At 39.7% G+C, this 16,046-nt stretch overlaps 1 protein-coding gene across 2 annotated transcripts in view; it reads left to right on the top strand.

Annotated features, from left to right (window-relative positions):
• Positions 1 to 16,046, top strand: part of ZBTB10 (zinc finger and BTB domain containing 10) — a 40,978-nt gene that overhangs the window by 1,313 nt on the left and 23,619 nt on the right. The window contains exons 1-2 of one of the 2 annotated variants that reach the window (XM_003782531.3): positions 21 to 1,000; positions 13,347 to 14,235. In XM_003782531.3, coding sequence (XP_003782579.1) covers positions 26 to 1,000; positions 13,347 to 14,235 — 1,864 coding nt within the window. In that variant the 5' untranslated portion in view covers positions 21 to 25. Of the gene's footprint in view, positions 1 to 20; positions 1,001 to 13,346; positions 14,236 to 16,046 lie in introns of those variants that run through there. The other variant, XM_012810766.2, reaches the window with a different exon arrangement.

The following is a 16,046-nucleotide window of genomic DNA, read 5'->3' as shown; positions in this document are numbered from 1 at the left end:
GGGGCACCGGGCGGCGGCGCGCGCCATGTCGTTCAGTGAGATGAACCGCAGGACGCTGGCGTTCCGAGGAGGCGGGTTGGTCACCTCCGGCGGCGGCGGCTCCACGAACAATAACGCTGGCGGGGAGGCCTCAGCTTGGCCTCAGCAGCCCCAGCCGAGACAGCCCCCGCCGCCGGGGCCGCCCGCGCTTCAGCAGCCCAATGGGCGGGGGGCCGACGAGGAAGTGGAATTGGAGGGCCTGGAGCCCCAAGACCTGGAGGCCTCTGCTGGGGCGGCCGCCGCAGCCGAGGAAACTAAGGAGTTGCTGCTCCCCCAAGACGCGAGCGGCCCCACCTCGCTGGGCGGCGGTGGCGCGGGGGGCCCCTTGCTAGCGGAAAGGAACCGTCGGACTCTGGCCTTCCGAGGAGGAGGCGGCGGCGGGGGTCTCGGCAACAATGGCAGTAGCCGCGGCCGCCCCGAGACCTCGGCGTGGCCCCTGAGGCATTTCAATGGACGAGGGCCGGCGGCTGTGGATCTGGACCTGGACGCGCTGGAGGGGAAGGAGTTGATGCAGGACGGCGCGTCCCTGAGCGACAGCACCGAAGACGAGGAGGAGGGGGCGAGCTTGGGCGACGGCAGCGGGCCGGAAGGCGGCAGCTGCAGTGGCAGCAGGCGGTCGGGCGGCGATGGCGGGGACGAAGTGGAGGGCAGTGGTGTGGGAGCTGGCGAAGGAGAGACTGTCCAGCACTTCCCGCTCGCGCGGCCCAAATCACTAATGCAGAAGCTACAGTGTTCTTTCCAGACCTCCTGGCTCAAGGACTTTCCCTGGCTGCGTTATTCCAAGGATACTGGCCTTATGTCTTGCGGCTGGTGCCAAAAGAACCCCGCGGATGGGGGGAGCGTGGACCTTCCCCAAGTGGGACACGATGAGCTTTCGCGAGGGACCCGCAATTATAAGAAAACCCTTCTTCTGAGGCACCACGTCTCTACCGAACACAAACTCCACGAAGCCAACGCCCAGGTACAGTATATCCTGCTCCTACTTTTTGAGATCTGTCGGAAAGGTTTAGCAGGAAACAAACACCCCCCCAACCCCATTTTCCTGAGTGAAGGCGTCGTTCCCATTGAGAGGTGCAGGGAGCTTAAGCGTGGGGGGTTAGAAAGCTTGGGAACAAGTTTTCAAAAGTTGTATATGTGTGTGGGGGGAGGAGGTTGGAATGACAACTTTCTAATCGTAACGCTGAATTTGTTTTTATTTTATGACTCAGATTCCTTATCAGATTGAATCAGAAAGAAAGTGAGGTTGAAGGTTTTAATCTAAAAGGTTGTCTTTGCGGTCAATAATTTTATTAGCTGTGATTTTAGAGACGCTGCCTTATGTTCGTAGACTTTTAACGTGGTGGTGGAAGTCAAATTTGGCAACTCTGTGAAGAATGGATTAAACAATTTCCTTAACCTTTAACGCTACCGCTTTCAGGAAAACAGTCGAAAAAAATTCTTTGTGTCGGGTCAAGATAATGTGAAATATGAGAGCAGTATGTATATGTAGAGAAAGCTATTTGGAACTCCTTTCTCTTGTGAATAATTTTACTAAATTCATCTGTGTTGAACTTGTTGAATTTTATTACCAGGGGTTGTTGGCTTTTGCTAAATTATTGTGGAGTTTTTTTACTTGTTTACTTCTACCCAGATTTCTGAACTTTTATTTTATAACGCTCCTTTTCAGAGTTTCTTACAAATGCAGTTTACTTTAACTACTTTAAACTTAGTCTTAGAAGTGTTTAATGTGAGGTTAATTTGCATCAAGTCGTTGATTTGGACTGATGGGGAATTTATTTACCAAATTCCTTGAAAATCCCAAGTCCTCACAAAACAAGCTGTACTTTACTTCTTGTTCCTTGTATTAACATTTCTTGTGTAAAGATTGTAGCCTTACCATTTTGCTGTCTTTCAAGCCAAACAGATGTTGATCAGTCCTTTATGACTTTTAGACAACCTGTGGTGGTGAATGGAATTCATTCTTTTGTATTGGTAGCCAGTCATTGATTTTAGAAGTTAACTCAAATATGTGCTAGTCTCTGTGTTTATTGGAGTGATCCTGCTGTTCACACTTACACTGGAGTTAATTAGGCACACCAGTAACCCAGCAGACACAGTCCCCATGTTTTCAGAAGTTAGGGCTTTAACTTTAAAGCACAAGGCTATATTTTTTCCCCAGTGGACAAATGCAGTAGTTTTTTGTTTTGCATAAATTTTAGTTGTCTAAACCCTAAAAGTAAAGTCACTTAAAGATACAAGGTCCCAAAAGGTTAAGTAAATTGTCCTTAGTCTTAACAGTCCGGGTTACAACGGAGACTAAGAGCCTGTAAGGGATGTCGTAATGGAAAAAGAATGGGTTTGGAGTAAATCTGGGTTCAAATCTCAGCTTTCTGCAATTACTAGCTTTGTGAGCTTGGCCAATGGAGTGAGAGAGAGCGCTAACATTTCCCTGTTTTCCGTGTGCCAAACACATTTAATTTATTCCACAAAGTACTTTTGTTCCTATTTACAGAAGAGGAATCTAAGGCTCTAGATGGTTAAGTAATTTATTCCTAAAGTTATTTATAAAGATGATGGAAGTGCAGGGGACTTGCGAAAATGAAAGTTTAATTTTCCAAATAATAGTAGGTTGGTTATTTAGAAAATTTAAAAAAGACATTGGAATGAATTTTCTTAACGGTGGACTAGTTACTCATCTTATCAGCATAGTCTGTCCCTGTAGGCAAATCTGAGTGGGAATGCAAATTATAATTAGCTGCTTAGTGAACCTGAAATCAGAGGAAGGGGAATTAGTTAGATAACCTTGTGGTATAGATTTAGCTTGGGTGTATCCTCCTCCCCTAGGCATGTATCTGGATCATGGAATTCTTAGGTAAAACCTTTTCTAAACTTAACTATCCCTTTCTTCCCCTTCCCCCCCTTGAAATTCTTTAATCTGCCGGCCATCTCCTTTCTTAAACATTCTCATTAGATTGAGGACAATACAATTTAGTAAGTGATGTTTGTCTTGCCATCCCTTACTGAATTGTTTTGTATTGGTCTCCTTGATTATATTTTGAGTGTTTTCACTTTGAATTATTCTTAATAATTTCTTTAGTTTCTTTATAATGACCATAACTGCTTTGGGGGCATCAACCCCAGGTACCAGCTACATATATCTCTGTTTTAATGAGCAACAGATTCCAGATCTGTTTTATTCCTCTGTGTTCTGCAGTCTCTGGTTACCTGTAGGAGGCAGTATAACACAGCCTGTAAGAATACTCTTGGGCTTAAGGTCTGGGGCACTTGGGTCCTTAATACTCTATCTCCTTTCTTGGCAGGCAAATGAGTTAACTTCTAGCTTCCACGTGTATGAAAGTATGTGCGCCAGCACGTAACCACTTAGCAAATAATTGTATTAGTTATCATCCTTACTATTTTTCTTGCAGATAAGTATTTTTTAACAAGATATTTTCTGTCACCTGGTACCTCATGTCTCAGTTTCTCCAGTTTTGTCAGATTTGAAGTCACTTTCTCTCATAGCAGCAGTTGATTCTAGAAAGCAAATCAGTTCCCCTTTTTATATCCCCAGAGACTTTGGCTGTCAGATTCTTTGAACATTGTGAGCCTATTTCTCATCATTCTCAGCTTCACAAAGTATATATTGCATTAGCTTTCTCTCTTCTTAAAAAAATGGAAATGAGACTTCTGAAATTCTTGAGGCAAGAATTCAGTTTGAGGCTAGGCGTACTTCACTCCCTTTATTTTCCCTATTATTATTTTTTCATTTAAAGAGGCCGTTTTGGGGTCAAATCTTAGTACTTATGTAGCATTTCCATCAACGACAGAATAATATACAATGGTGGTCCCATAAGATTATAATGGAGTTGAAAACCATTGCCTTACAGTAGTGCACAGTAAAGTCCTGGGCTTTCATGTTCACTTACCACTCACTCACTCACCCAGAGCAACTTCTAGTTTCAGAGGCTCCATTCATGGTAAGTGGTCTGTACAGGTGTGCCACTTTTGTTTTATACTATATTTTGCTGCACCTTTTTTTTTTTTTTTTAACACTTAGGTATATTTAGTTTTATAAATATTTGCCATTGTGGTAAAGTTGTCTATAGTCTTAAGTGTAGTACAGGTTTGTAGCCTTGGTGTGTAGTAGGCTATGCCATCGAGGTTTGTGCAAGTACTCTTACAGTGTTAGCACAACAGTGAAATTGACCCATTTCTCAGGAATCCCTATTAAGTGATGCATGGCTATATGGCACTAAGGGTTAATTTTCTTTCTTAGTCTTTCTATAAATCAGAAAAGTCCACCTTTGTTGGTGACCAAAAAGTTTATTCTTGTTATTTGGACCTTGTTTATGAAAGACTGTTCGTGAGAGTGATTTTCAATTTAAATATTTCTGAAGCTGTGTTCTGAACCTTCTCTTTCAGAGGTATCCTGTATTTTAAAGGTTGTGGAGTATCAACTATTTTCACAGTCATGTTCAATAATTAGCTCATTCAGGATTTGACCATTTGGCCCAGAGGACTTTAAAATTGCCTTAATGACAGTGATTAACATTGTATCTTGGTTCAGACCACTTTATACCCAGTTGTAAAATTTTCATACCCTGAATCACATATTCTGTGTACTCCTTGCAGTTTATTTAACCTAAAACAGGCACAGAAGTGTATTATTGTTGAAAATTTAAAAGAAAAAAAAAAAAAACAGGCTGGCACAATAGCTCACACCAGTAATGCTAGCACTCTGGGAAGCTGAGGTGGGTGGATTGCTTGAACTCAGGAATTTAAGACCAAGCTGAGCAAGATTGAGACCTCATCCCTACTAAAAAAAGAAAAAGCTAGATAGGCATTCTGCAGCCTCAGCTCCTTAGGTGGCTGAGGCAGGAGAATCTCTTGAACCCCAGAGTTTGAGGTTGTTGTGTCCTATGACACCACGACACTCTACCCAAGGAGACAAAGTAAGACTCTGCCTCAAAATAAAAAAAAGAAAAAGTTTAGTCAACCTTTGCAGATTAAATAGTAAATTTCATGCTAGTGATCTGATTGAAATTACTGATTGGTATATGTTGATATCAGCAGCTGGAGCAAAGAAAGTGAGACAGATCTACCAGGCTTTGTTTTTGGTAAGAATTAGTCCCAAAGATTGGTTGGTTGGCTGGCTGGCTGATCTTTAACACTGTAGGAAGAAAGTCTGAAAAACCTTTTACTTTTAGGAGATATAGTTTTGTTTTGTTTTTTTTTTTTTAGAGACAGAATCTCATTTTTTCGTCCTTGGTAGACTACTGTGGCATCACAGCTCACAGCAACCACCAACTCCTGGGCTTAGGTGATTCTCTTGCCTCAGCCTCCTGAGTAGCTGGGACTAGAGGCATCCACCACGATGCCTGGCTATTTTTTTGTTGCAGTTTGGCTGGAGCTGGGTTTGAACCCACCCTCAGTATATGGGGCTGGCGCCCTGCTCACTGAGCCACAGGCACCGCCCAAGATATAGATTTTTAATAGGATATATATATATATATTTATTTTGAGACAGAGTTTCACTTGTTAACCCTCAATAGAGTGCTGTGCAGTCACAGCTCACAGTGACCTCCAACTCCTGGGCTTAGGTAATTCTCTTGCCTCAGCCTCCCGAGTAGCTGAGACTACCGGCGTCCTCTACAACACCTGGCTTTTTGTTGTTGTTGTTTTGTTGTTGTTGCAGTTTGGCCGGGGCTGGGTTTGAACCCACCACCCTCTGTATATAGGGTCAGTGTCCTACTCACTGAACCGCAAGCGCCACCCCTCATATTTTTGTATTATTTATAATTCTTTCACTGTGTTTGATTCAGGAAGAGCTGGTTCATTTATTTCCCTTGTGTTTTTCAAATTTTTAATAGTGTATCCGACTATTATCTTGTTGTATATCTGGAATTGACTTTCAAATTTAACTCTCTTAGGTTGATGTAAAGCACTGGAGATAAAATAATAAATAAGGCATTCTCTTTTCTCTCAAGGAATTTGTAGTCTAGTTTAGAGGACAGATTTAGCAGTAAAATGATGTAGGTAACAAGGTACCGATATATTTAGGGAACTGTGAAGATTATAAAGGGAGTGATCATTTCTACCTGCAAAGATTGGAAGAAACTTGTGCAAATGGATCTTGAGTTTATAATCAGTGGTTCTCAGCCTCTGGGTCGTGATCCCTTTGGGTGTCGAAGAACCCTTTCCCAGGGGTTGTCTAAATATACCCTGCATATCAGATATTTACCTTACGATTCATAACAGTAGCAAAATTACAGTTACGAAGTAGCAACGAAAATAATTTTATGGTTGGGGGTCACCACAACATGAGGAACTATATTAAAGGATCGCAACATAAGGAAGGTTGAGAACCACTGTGTTACATGAATAGATGTTGACCGGGGAGGGAAGGGTATTTGGGCACTGCATTTGGAAGCAGCCTGAGGAAAATGAAACTGTTGTCTTTTAATTTTTTTTATTTATCTTTTACAGAGTTTTATTCTCAGTCATGAACAGGCTAGAGTGCAGTGGTATGGTCATAGCTCCCTATATCTGCCATCTCCTGGGCTCAGGTGATTCTGTCCTATATTTAAAATTACAGACCTGCACCATCATCCCCAGCTAGCTTTTAAATTTTCTTTGTAGAGGTCTTGAACTCTTGGCCTCAAACAGTCCTTCCAGCTCAGCCTCCCACAGTACTGGGATTACAAGTGTGAACCACATATTAACATGCCTAGTTGAGTGGATAGTTTGGGTTGCTGAGCAAGATGGAAAAAAAAATCAAGAAGAGAACTAGTTGGACGTTATAATCACCTGAAGTCTATGTCCCCTTTCCATTCCCCTCCTGCTCACAGAATTAGAATTTCTAGGACTAGAATACTTAAACTACTAGAGAGGATGCTGTTATTCAAGGACATAGAGGTGATCAGAAAACTATAAAGGAATTACAATTTGTCAGTACCGCTAGCAGGTGTTTGTTTGACATCACCTTTGTTATATCCTTGTTTGTTGTCATCAAATGAATTTGTTTTAGTAAAATTTGGATTTGGAAGTGGAAATAAGTTTATGTTCTTTCAGTACATTGTTCCAGTGGGTTGCCACAATGAAAATAATGAAGATTTTGATGTTTTTAATGGTTTTAGTTTGGACTTTAATGCTCATGTTAAGTGTCTTTTCTGCTAATCTATTTATCAAAAAAAAAACAAACCTATAATTCTGAGTAGGAAAGTAAATATTATATGCTTGTTGATTTTTAGCTAAAACGTCCTATCAGTAAATTGACTATAGGCTGGGTGTGGTGGCTCACACCTATAATCTTAGCACTCTATAGCACTCTGGGAGACCAAGGAGGATGGATTGCTTGAGCTCAGGAGTTCCAGACCAGCCTGAACAAGAGTGAGACCTTGTCTCTATTAAATAGTAAAACTAGCTGGGTATTGCGGTCGGTGCCAGTAGTCTCAGCTACTTTGGAGGCTGAGGCAGGAGGATACCTTGAAACAGCCCAGGAGTTTGAGGTAGCTGTGAGCTAGGACACCGAGACACTCTACCCAGGGCAACAGAGTGAGATCACTATGTCTCAAAGATAAAAATTAAATTTAAAAAATTAGGTATGCTGTTTGACATACTACTTACAACTGAAGTTAGCTTCTCTCCCTTTCCTCCCCAGAGGAGTGGGGTTGTGAGTTGTGATCTTGTATTCTACAAGTTTGGTAGCATTATCTGGTTAATCAAGCAAGAATGGGGAAACCCTGTGATTCCCCCACCCTCTTAGATCTGTTTCATCACTCCAGTTCTGCTTATTTTCTAGGTCCTGTCTCCTCATTGACATCATATTGCCTAATTAAGGTCCTAGTTTTTCACAAAAATGTTGCACTATCAACAGTGGCTTCCCAACTGGTCACAGTATCTATAGTCTTAGTCCATGATATTAATCCCCCACATTGCTGCCACAGTGATGTCCCTTGTTTGATAATCCGGTCAAGCCACTCTGCTTCTAAAAGCTCTGTAAGGTGCCTGTGGCAAGGGTACTTAATCATTTGAGGGATGCTCATTACTTTTTATAATCTGAAAACAATGGGTATTTACCTCCAAAAGTATGATTAAGTGTGTCTTTGCATTTAGTGTTTTTTTAATCACCTTGAAGTTATTTTTTATAAATAATTCTGAGGATGCTGTACTATCTTAGCTTCTTTTTCCCCATGTTGTCTCACTTGCTTGGAATGGTCAAATGCTCTTCCTTCCGTCCCACTCTTCACATTTCTTTCTCTCTCCCTTCCCCTCTTCCTCCACCTCCCACCATCCTTCCCTGTCTTGTCTTTTTGTTTGTTTGAGATAGCCTTACTCTGTCACACAGGGTAGAGTACCCTGCTATTTGTGGCATCATCATAGTTCATAGCAACCTCAAACTCTTGGACTCAAGCTCCCTTGCCTCAGCCTCAAGTAGTTTGTGGACCATAGGCATGTACCACCACCCTGCTAATTTTTCCATTTTTAGTAGAGACCAGGTCTTGTTCTTGCTTAGGCTCGTCTTGAACTCCTGAACTCAAGGGATTTTTCCACCCTGACCTCCCAGAGTGCTAGGATTATAGGTGTGAACAACTGGGCTTTTTCTATCCTTTAAAGCTCTGCTCAGATCTCCTTTATTCCAAAAGAATCCTCATACCTCAGAAAAACCTGAATTAGCTACCTCCCTTAAGTGCCTTAAGAGGCTTGCCCAAAAGCAATAACTTTAAATTAGGAAGTAAATCCTTGGTTCCTAGTGTAGATCCTGGTTAAAATAGGCACTTAGTTAATGCCTATTAATCAATGAACAGAGGGAGGATTTTTCAGTCCCTCCTCTACTACCCCCCCCATGCCTTTGGCTTCAATTCAGTGGTAAGAAAGATTTTTCAGGCTTTTAGCATATCTTCCTCTGAGTAAAAATATTCTTTTCTGAGTAAAAATATTAGCTGTCTTGTAGCCTACATCTTCCATAGAATATTAAGATAATAGAACAGGAGGCTTTTAACTATTTTGTGTATTCTCTTAATTTTGGAAGACTTGATATTGAGGGCACATCCAGACTACAATTATTACTTTACTTAAGGGTATCTCCACACTTAAAAAAAAAAAATCAGCACTTCATATTTAGGTCTCAATATTCATTTCCATAACATTTTGGTTGACTAGCTTAAATTAATATTGAGGCTAAGTGTGTTTTCCCTTTTGAGAAAGGGGATAGAAAAAGTCCTTACATGTGAACAGAAAACCAGCTGTGCACATATTTCAACCTTTTCACCATTATTTTTTTCTTATTAGTAATCCCTATTGTTATCAATATACTAAAAGTAGAGGTAGAGATCCTGGAGTTACTAGGGACCTACTTTAAGATTCTTGTCTCTAGTACTAAGATGTCTTAATTTATTTGGTTCAGCAAATAATATTGTCAGTTTATTTTAGTGCTCTATGCTTATTTAGCTTTTTTGCCCAAATCTTCAAGTAATAATCTTCTTGGAAAGAACAAATATTCTTGACTTGGAAACTTTATTTTTGAAGGGAGTTTTTAATAGCTACTACAACATACAGCATAGTGCTTTTATCAATAGTGAAAAAGAAATTGGCACTTTTGATCCTAAACGTAGAAAGTGTTTATGTTCTTGTATAATAGTAATGAGAAAAGATGGTGGTTGAATGTTTGACTTGCATAGTTTGTCTTAAGAATGGGCAAATGTTTTGGTGGATAAGCTTTTATCTGAGTTAGTTTAAAAAATTAGGGCATTTGATGTGGTAAAGGCACAAATTGGGACTTGTTCAGCAAATTCAGTACACGGTGACCATAGCCTAGGATCACTTTTTTTGGTTTTTTTTTGTTTTTGAGACACAGCCTCAAGCTGTCCTCCTGGGTAGAGTGCTTGGTATCACAGCTCACAGCAACCTCCAACTCCTGGGCTCAAGCGAGTCTCCTGCCTCTGCCTCCCAAAGGCACCCGCCACAACACCTGGCTATTTTTTGGTTGCAGCCATCGTTGTTTGGCGGGCCCAGGCTGGATTCAAACCCACCACCTTAGGCGTATGTGGCTGGCACCTTAGCCACTTGAGCCACAGGTGCCCAGCCGGATCACTGTTACAATTAAATTCATGCCCACCTCCTAAAGTGTTTTCAACTACTTGATATATAAACTTAGGCAGTTCTTGATTTGTAAATGTCAGTTCACTGCTTCCACAAACACTCGATGGGTGTACTGCTAAATCTTATTCAGTGTTAAAAAATTTTTGCTGATTCCAAGGATTTGTTCTTTTACTGCAATATCTATTGGAATTTTGAACCACATGACCTTGGTCAGGTACAACATGCTGCATAGCAAAGCTTAATGTCAGGCTTACCCACCAAACCAAGATTCCATATTCATGTTTGGAATATCTGTAGAGAGCATAGGCAAATTGATAGATTTTTTTTTACTCAAATAGTTTCAAAAGGGAGACCAAGTAAACAGTGTGATGGTTTTATAGAAAGTTATACTGTAGCACTAATTATAGGTGTTTAAGTGTTTTAGTTTTTGATACATTCATACAAGTCCTGTATTTGTTTTAAATTTTATAACATACTGGTTTGTATACAAGATCTTAGATTACATAAACTATTACTTCACTTCCTTTTCCCTCATCCTCTCAAAACGAAAATATGGGACTTATTTTCAAATGGGTTTGTTTTGATTATTTAACTCCATCCTTCTATTACTATTATTGCTGAGGATTAGGTATTTTTGGTAGAAGAAAATAGCTAATTTAGAGCATTAAAGAAACATCTTGGTGTGGTAGAGTGGACATGGATGGAGGATTGCTAGGAGGAGCTCCGGGGAAGCTACTAAGGGTCTGTCAAAAATGAAAGAAAATTCTCTGCTTTTCACATGCTTCATTCCTTAGTGATCATATATGCCAGATTTGCAGGGTTGTCTATACTGTTCATGTTGTCCCAGTGAAACACTTGAAGTGTCCTAGAATTCATTTTGGTTCTTACAATTGACTTCTCATACCTGGAAGCAACATAAAACTTCTTATGTGGTTTAATTTCAGAGAATTGGGATTTATTATGGGTATGGCCTCCTGACCAGTACTCAGAAGTAAAACTAATATTAAGTTTAGCCATCCTCTTGGTTGGATTGAGTTAAATTCTGTTATTGTTTAGGAATCCACCACTAGAACATTGTTTCTCTGAGAATTCTTTTGCAGTCGTGTCTTCCCTGTACCACTTTCTCTCTTCTTTCAAAGCCTGTCAGTTCTTTAGCCATGTTTACACTCTAGTCACATCTTTCCATGTTTTTCTTCTTGCTCATTAAATCACAGATCCACATATATATTTATAGAAATGGGCTTGGTGCCTGTGGCTCAAGTGGCTAAGGCGCCAGCCACATATACCTAAGGTGGCGGGTTCGAATCCAGCATGGGCCCACCAAACAACAATGATGGCTGCAACCAAAAAAATAGCCAGGTGTTGTGGTGGGCGCCTTTGGTCCCAGCAACTTGGAAGGCTGAGGCAGGAGATTCACTTGAGCCCAGGAGTTGGAGGTTGCTGTGAGCTGTGATGCCACGGCACTCTACCCAGGGGGACAGCTTGAGGCTCTGTCTCAAAAAAAAAAAAAAATGGCTTATGTTTAATTTCGTATTTTGTGCCTAAGAAAATAATTTAAAATTTATATTTTTTTATTAATTGGGCAGCACCTCAGTCTGAATAATACAATGAGTATTCCCCCAAATCTGAAAATTTTTTCAATTTAAAATAAATTCAGCATTTTCAGTCATCCTTTCTACTAGAAATAGCTGAGCATTTTTTTCTCTAGAGAAAAAAGGATAGCTTCAGTTACTTAGTGAAGTTATTAAACAGTATGCTAGGCACTCTTCAAGGTACTAGGGGTTTACAAGTCTACCTTTAGGGCAAGTACCTACCTTATAGTCATTGTAAAAGGAAAGTCGTAAAGTTGTTAATTATAACTAACATTTGTAATACTGTTATGGTTTAAGAAAAATGTCCAGGGATATTAACTTGCCCAGGGATCCACAGTTAATAACTGGCACAGAGAACATTCTGAAATCTAGGTCATATATTTACTCTGTTTTATCACATGATCTTAACTGTTTTATATGTATTTTAACTGTAATGAATACTAGTATGATTAATCAGGAAAAAGTTATAAACATTAAGAATTTAGAACTCAGAGATTTTAACTTAGAGTTTATATGGTATTATCCTAAAGAGATAAGACATTTTGAAAGTTGAAGGGAAATTATATAATTGTACCTTTAGTTGAAGCACATTCTCTTTGGTTTTTATTTCTGGCTAGATTTAATTAACTTCACTGACCCTAAGCTATTTGATTTTAATGTTTGACAAGACTTAAAATTTACCTTTCTTTAAAACTCCGGCTCTTGGGCTTAGGCCTTGAGCCTCGCCTCAGCCTCCCAAGTAGCTGGGACTACAGGCGCCCGCCTCAACACCCAGCTTTTTTTTTGTTGCAGTTTGGCCGGGGCTGGGTTTGAACCCACCACCCTCGGTATATGGGGCCGGCGCCCTACTCACTGAGCCACAGGCGCTGCCCCAAATTTACCTTTTTATTAATGTTAGGTAGGGTGATATGCCCAGTGTATTATAACTTGAGTATTTTAAGTTCAATCTGAGAAGACTGCTACTTTCCTTTCAGAGATAAAGCAAATAATTTGATTCCTATAAATGAAAGTTTCTTTTCTTATTTATTTATTTATTTTTGAGACAGGAACCTCAAGCTGTCCCCCTGGGTAGAGTGCTGTGGCATCACAGCTCACAGCAACCTCCAACTCCTGGGCTCAAGCGAGTCTCTTGCCTCCGCCTCCGAGTAGCTGGGACCACAGGCACCCGCCACAACGCCTGGCTATTTTTTGGTTGCAGCCGTCATTGTTGTTTGGCAGGCCCGGGCTGGATTCGAACCCGCCACCTTGGGTGTACGTGGCTGGCGCCTTAGCCACTTGAGCCACAGGCGCTGAGCCCGAAAGTTTCTTTTCTTAAGAAAATAATAGTTTATTTTAATTTTAAACAATTCTTAATTCATATTCTCAGCTTGTATTTGAAAAGAGTAATATCATGCATGTGATTCTTTAAATGAAATAACTGCTAATTTCTCCATCAAATGTGGAGAACACCAAGAAGTTATGCCATGCTGTTCATTTTTTTGAATATTTGGAGTCATGCTCACTTAAATTTCAAAATACATGATTGCTTACAAATTAGTATATGTAATTAGTGCTTCTTAAAAATTTGTTGACATTTGATTTAGGTTTTTAAAAAGTAAATAAAATTTAACATTAATGTTTTTCATCCAATTACAGGAGTCAGAAATACCATCAGAGGAAGGGTACTGTGACTTTAATAGTAGGCCAAATGAAAACTCTTATTGCTATCAACTTCTGCGACAACTAAATGAACAGAGAAAGAAAGGTATTCTTTGTGATGTCAGCATCGTGGTAAGCGGAAAAATCTTTAAAGCTCATAAGAACATCCTGGTTGCAGGCAGCCGTTTCTTTAAGACTTTATATTGCTTTTCAAACAAAGAAAGCCCTAACCAAAACAATACTACCCATTTAGATATTGCTGCAGTTCAAGGTTTTTCAGTTATCTTGGACTTCTTATATTCTGGTAATCTGGTGCTCACAAGCCAAAATGCCATTGAAGTGATGACAGTGGCCAGCTATCTTCAAATGAGTGAAGTCGTTCAAACTTGCCGAAATTTCATTAAAGATGCCTTAAATATAAGCATTAAATCAGAAGCTCCAGAGTCTGTAGTTGTGGACTACAATAATAGAAAGCCAGTTAGTAGAGATGGTCTGTCTTCATCACGGGATCAGAAAATTGCCAGTTTTTGGGCAACACGGAATCTTACGAATTTGGCAAGTAATGTAAAAATTGAAAATGATGGTTGTAATGTTGAGGAGGGCCAAATAGAAAACTACCAAATGAATGATAACAGTTGGGTCCAGGATGGATCTCCTGAAATGGCTGAAAATGAATCTGAAGGTCAAACAAAAGTGTTTATTTGGAATAATATGAGCTCCCAGGGAATTCAAGAGACTGGCAAAACAAGGAGAAAAAACCAAACTACAAAGAGATTTATTTATAATATACCACCTAATAATGAAACAAATTTAGAAGATTGCTCAGTGATGCAGCCACCTGTTGCCTATCCAGAAGAAAATACGCTACTCATCAAGGAAGAACCAGGTAAATACTGGATATACAAAGATATTTCAGTTTTATCTGTTTGCATTCTAATTCTGGTTGGAAATAAGCTAGAAGTATACTTTTTAAAATAAATTTAATGAAATTTTTATTATAAAACTAATACAATCGGAAGTGCAAAAGACGAAATTGAAAAAAGTAATGCTAAATTTGAATTTTACAAAAGAAATGGGATCACTGAAACATACAGTTTTTGGTACATTTTCTTTGTCTTTTCTAGGCATATATGTTGGATTTCTCAAGTAGTTAATGAGGCATTACATATATTGTTAAGGAATGTGGACTTCCCTATGTGTACAGTTCTTTCTTGCTCTTTCTATGCTTACTATTTTATAGTCAGGGCTGGAAAAGATAGACTCTTTAGAGATAATCTATAATCATTTTGTCATTTTGGAATATTTTGGAGACAAACATTTAATTATTTCACAGAATTTTGCAAAATCATGAGGTTGCAATATTCAAATTTGCTTAGAGCCACTCTTCTCTCCATGAATTTTCTGGAAGTTAGAATAATTTGTCTATTGTTACATTCTAATTTCATTCACCTTATTCAAGAGAGAGGCCTCTGACCCTTGTTCTTCAATATTTGCAAGAATCTCAGCATATCATATTGATGGTGGGGATTTTTTTAAAAGTAGGATTAAGAAGGATTTTTATTAAAGAATGCAGATAGATTTGAAACTTTTCTTTACCTTTGGTTTAATCTCTCTGGGCCTATCTTTATTTGAAACAGCGGCTCAGTGGGTTTGAGGTTTCCTGTGCATACCCTGGGCTTGTCCACCACTGTCATACATGATTTAATGCTTGTTTTGCTTCAAAGCACTATAACTTTTTTCAGTGTCTGATTTACATTATGGTGGTCATCTGAGGATGGAGTACTTTTTGTTAAAGAGAATCACTGTCTCCAGTTCCCAGAGGGCAAAATGCCATAGTAATCTTATGAAGTGGTTCATCTAGCTCTTTAGATTTGAGTTTGTTTTCAGTGGTAGAAATGTTATTTGTGTAAAAATCTGCTTGTGTGTATATAATGAACACTATTTCCTGATCTTTTTCATTGTACTTTATGTCAAGTTTTAGCTAGAGCTTTGTTTTTATTTGTTAGTTCTGAGACAGAGTCTCACTTTGTTGCCCCAGGCTAGAGTGGCAAGGCTTCAGCCTCACAGAACCTTAAACGCTTGGCTTCAAGTATCTCCTGCCTCCGCCTTCCAAGTAGTTGGGGCTACAACTACAGGAGCTAATAACTACTAGTGCTTTGTATTGGCTTAATTATTGATAATAGAAGATTTTGACACATTTCTCAAATTAGAACTATATTAGACACTTTCTGCTGCATGGATTATTCCTAATTAACAGTGGTGGAAACCCTGTAGTATTTTTATATTTTATTTGTAGAATTTTGTGTTGAGGCAGGGTCCCACTCTGTTGCCCTACACTGGGGTGCAGTGCAGAGATACAGCTCATTGTAGTCTGGAACTTCTGGGCTTAAGTGATCTTGCCTCAGCTTCCCAAGTAGGTAGAACTATTACCATGCTCAGCTAACTGTTTTCGCTTTTTTTGTCAGATAGGATTTTGCTTTGTTGCCCAGGCTGGTATCAAACTACTGGCCTCAAGGCATCCTAGTGCTCAAGCCTCCCAAAGAGCTGGGATTATAGGCGTGAACCACTGCACCTGGTCCTTGTAGTGTTTTAAATACAGTTTTCCTTTAAGGAATAAGCAGGTCTTTGGGGTAATTGATGGCAGAATTAGTCAGCTAATCTCATTATTGAACCACAATGCATATTTTTTTTTTTTTT

This window comes from Otolemur garnettii, unplaced genomic scaffold, assembly GCF_000181295.1.
Source record: "Otolemur garnettii isolate 467f Iridium unplaced genomic scaffold, OtoGar3 scaffold00004, whole genome shotgun sequence".
Lineage (NCBI taxonomy): Eukaryota > Metazoa > Chordata > Mammalia > Primates > Galagidae > Otolemur > Otolemur garnettii.
Note: the sequence above shows the minus strand (reverse complement) of the source record. Positions and strands in the feature narration are given on the sequence as shown.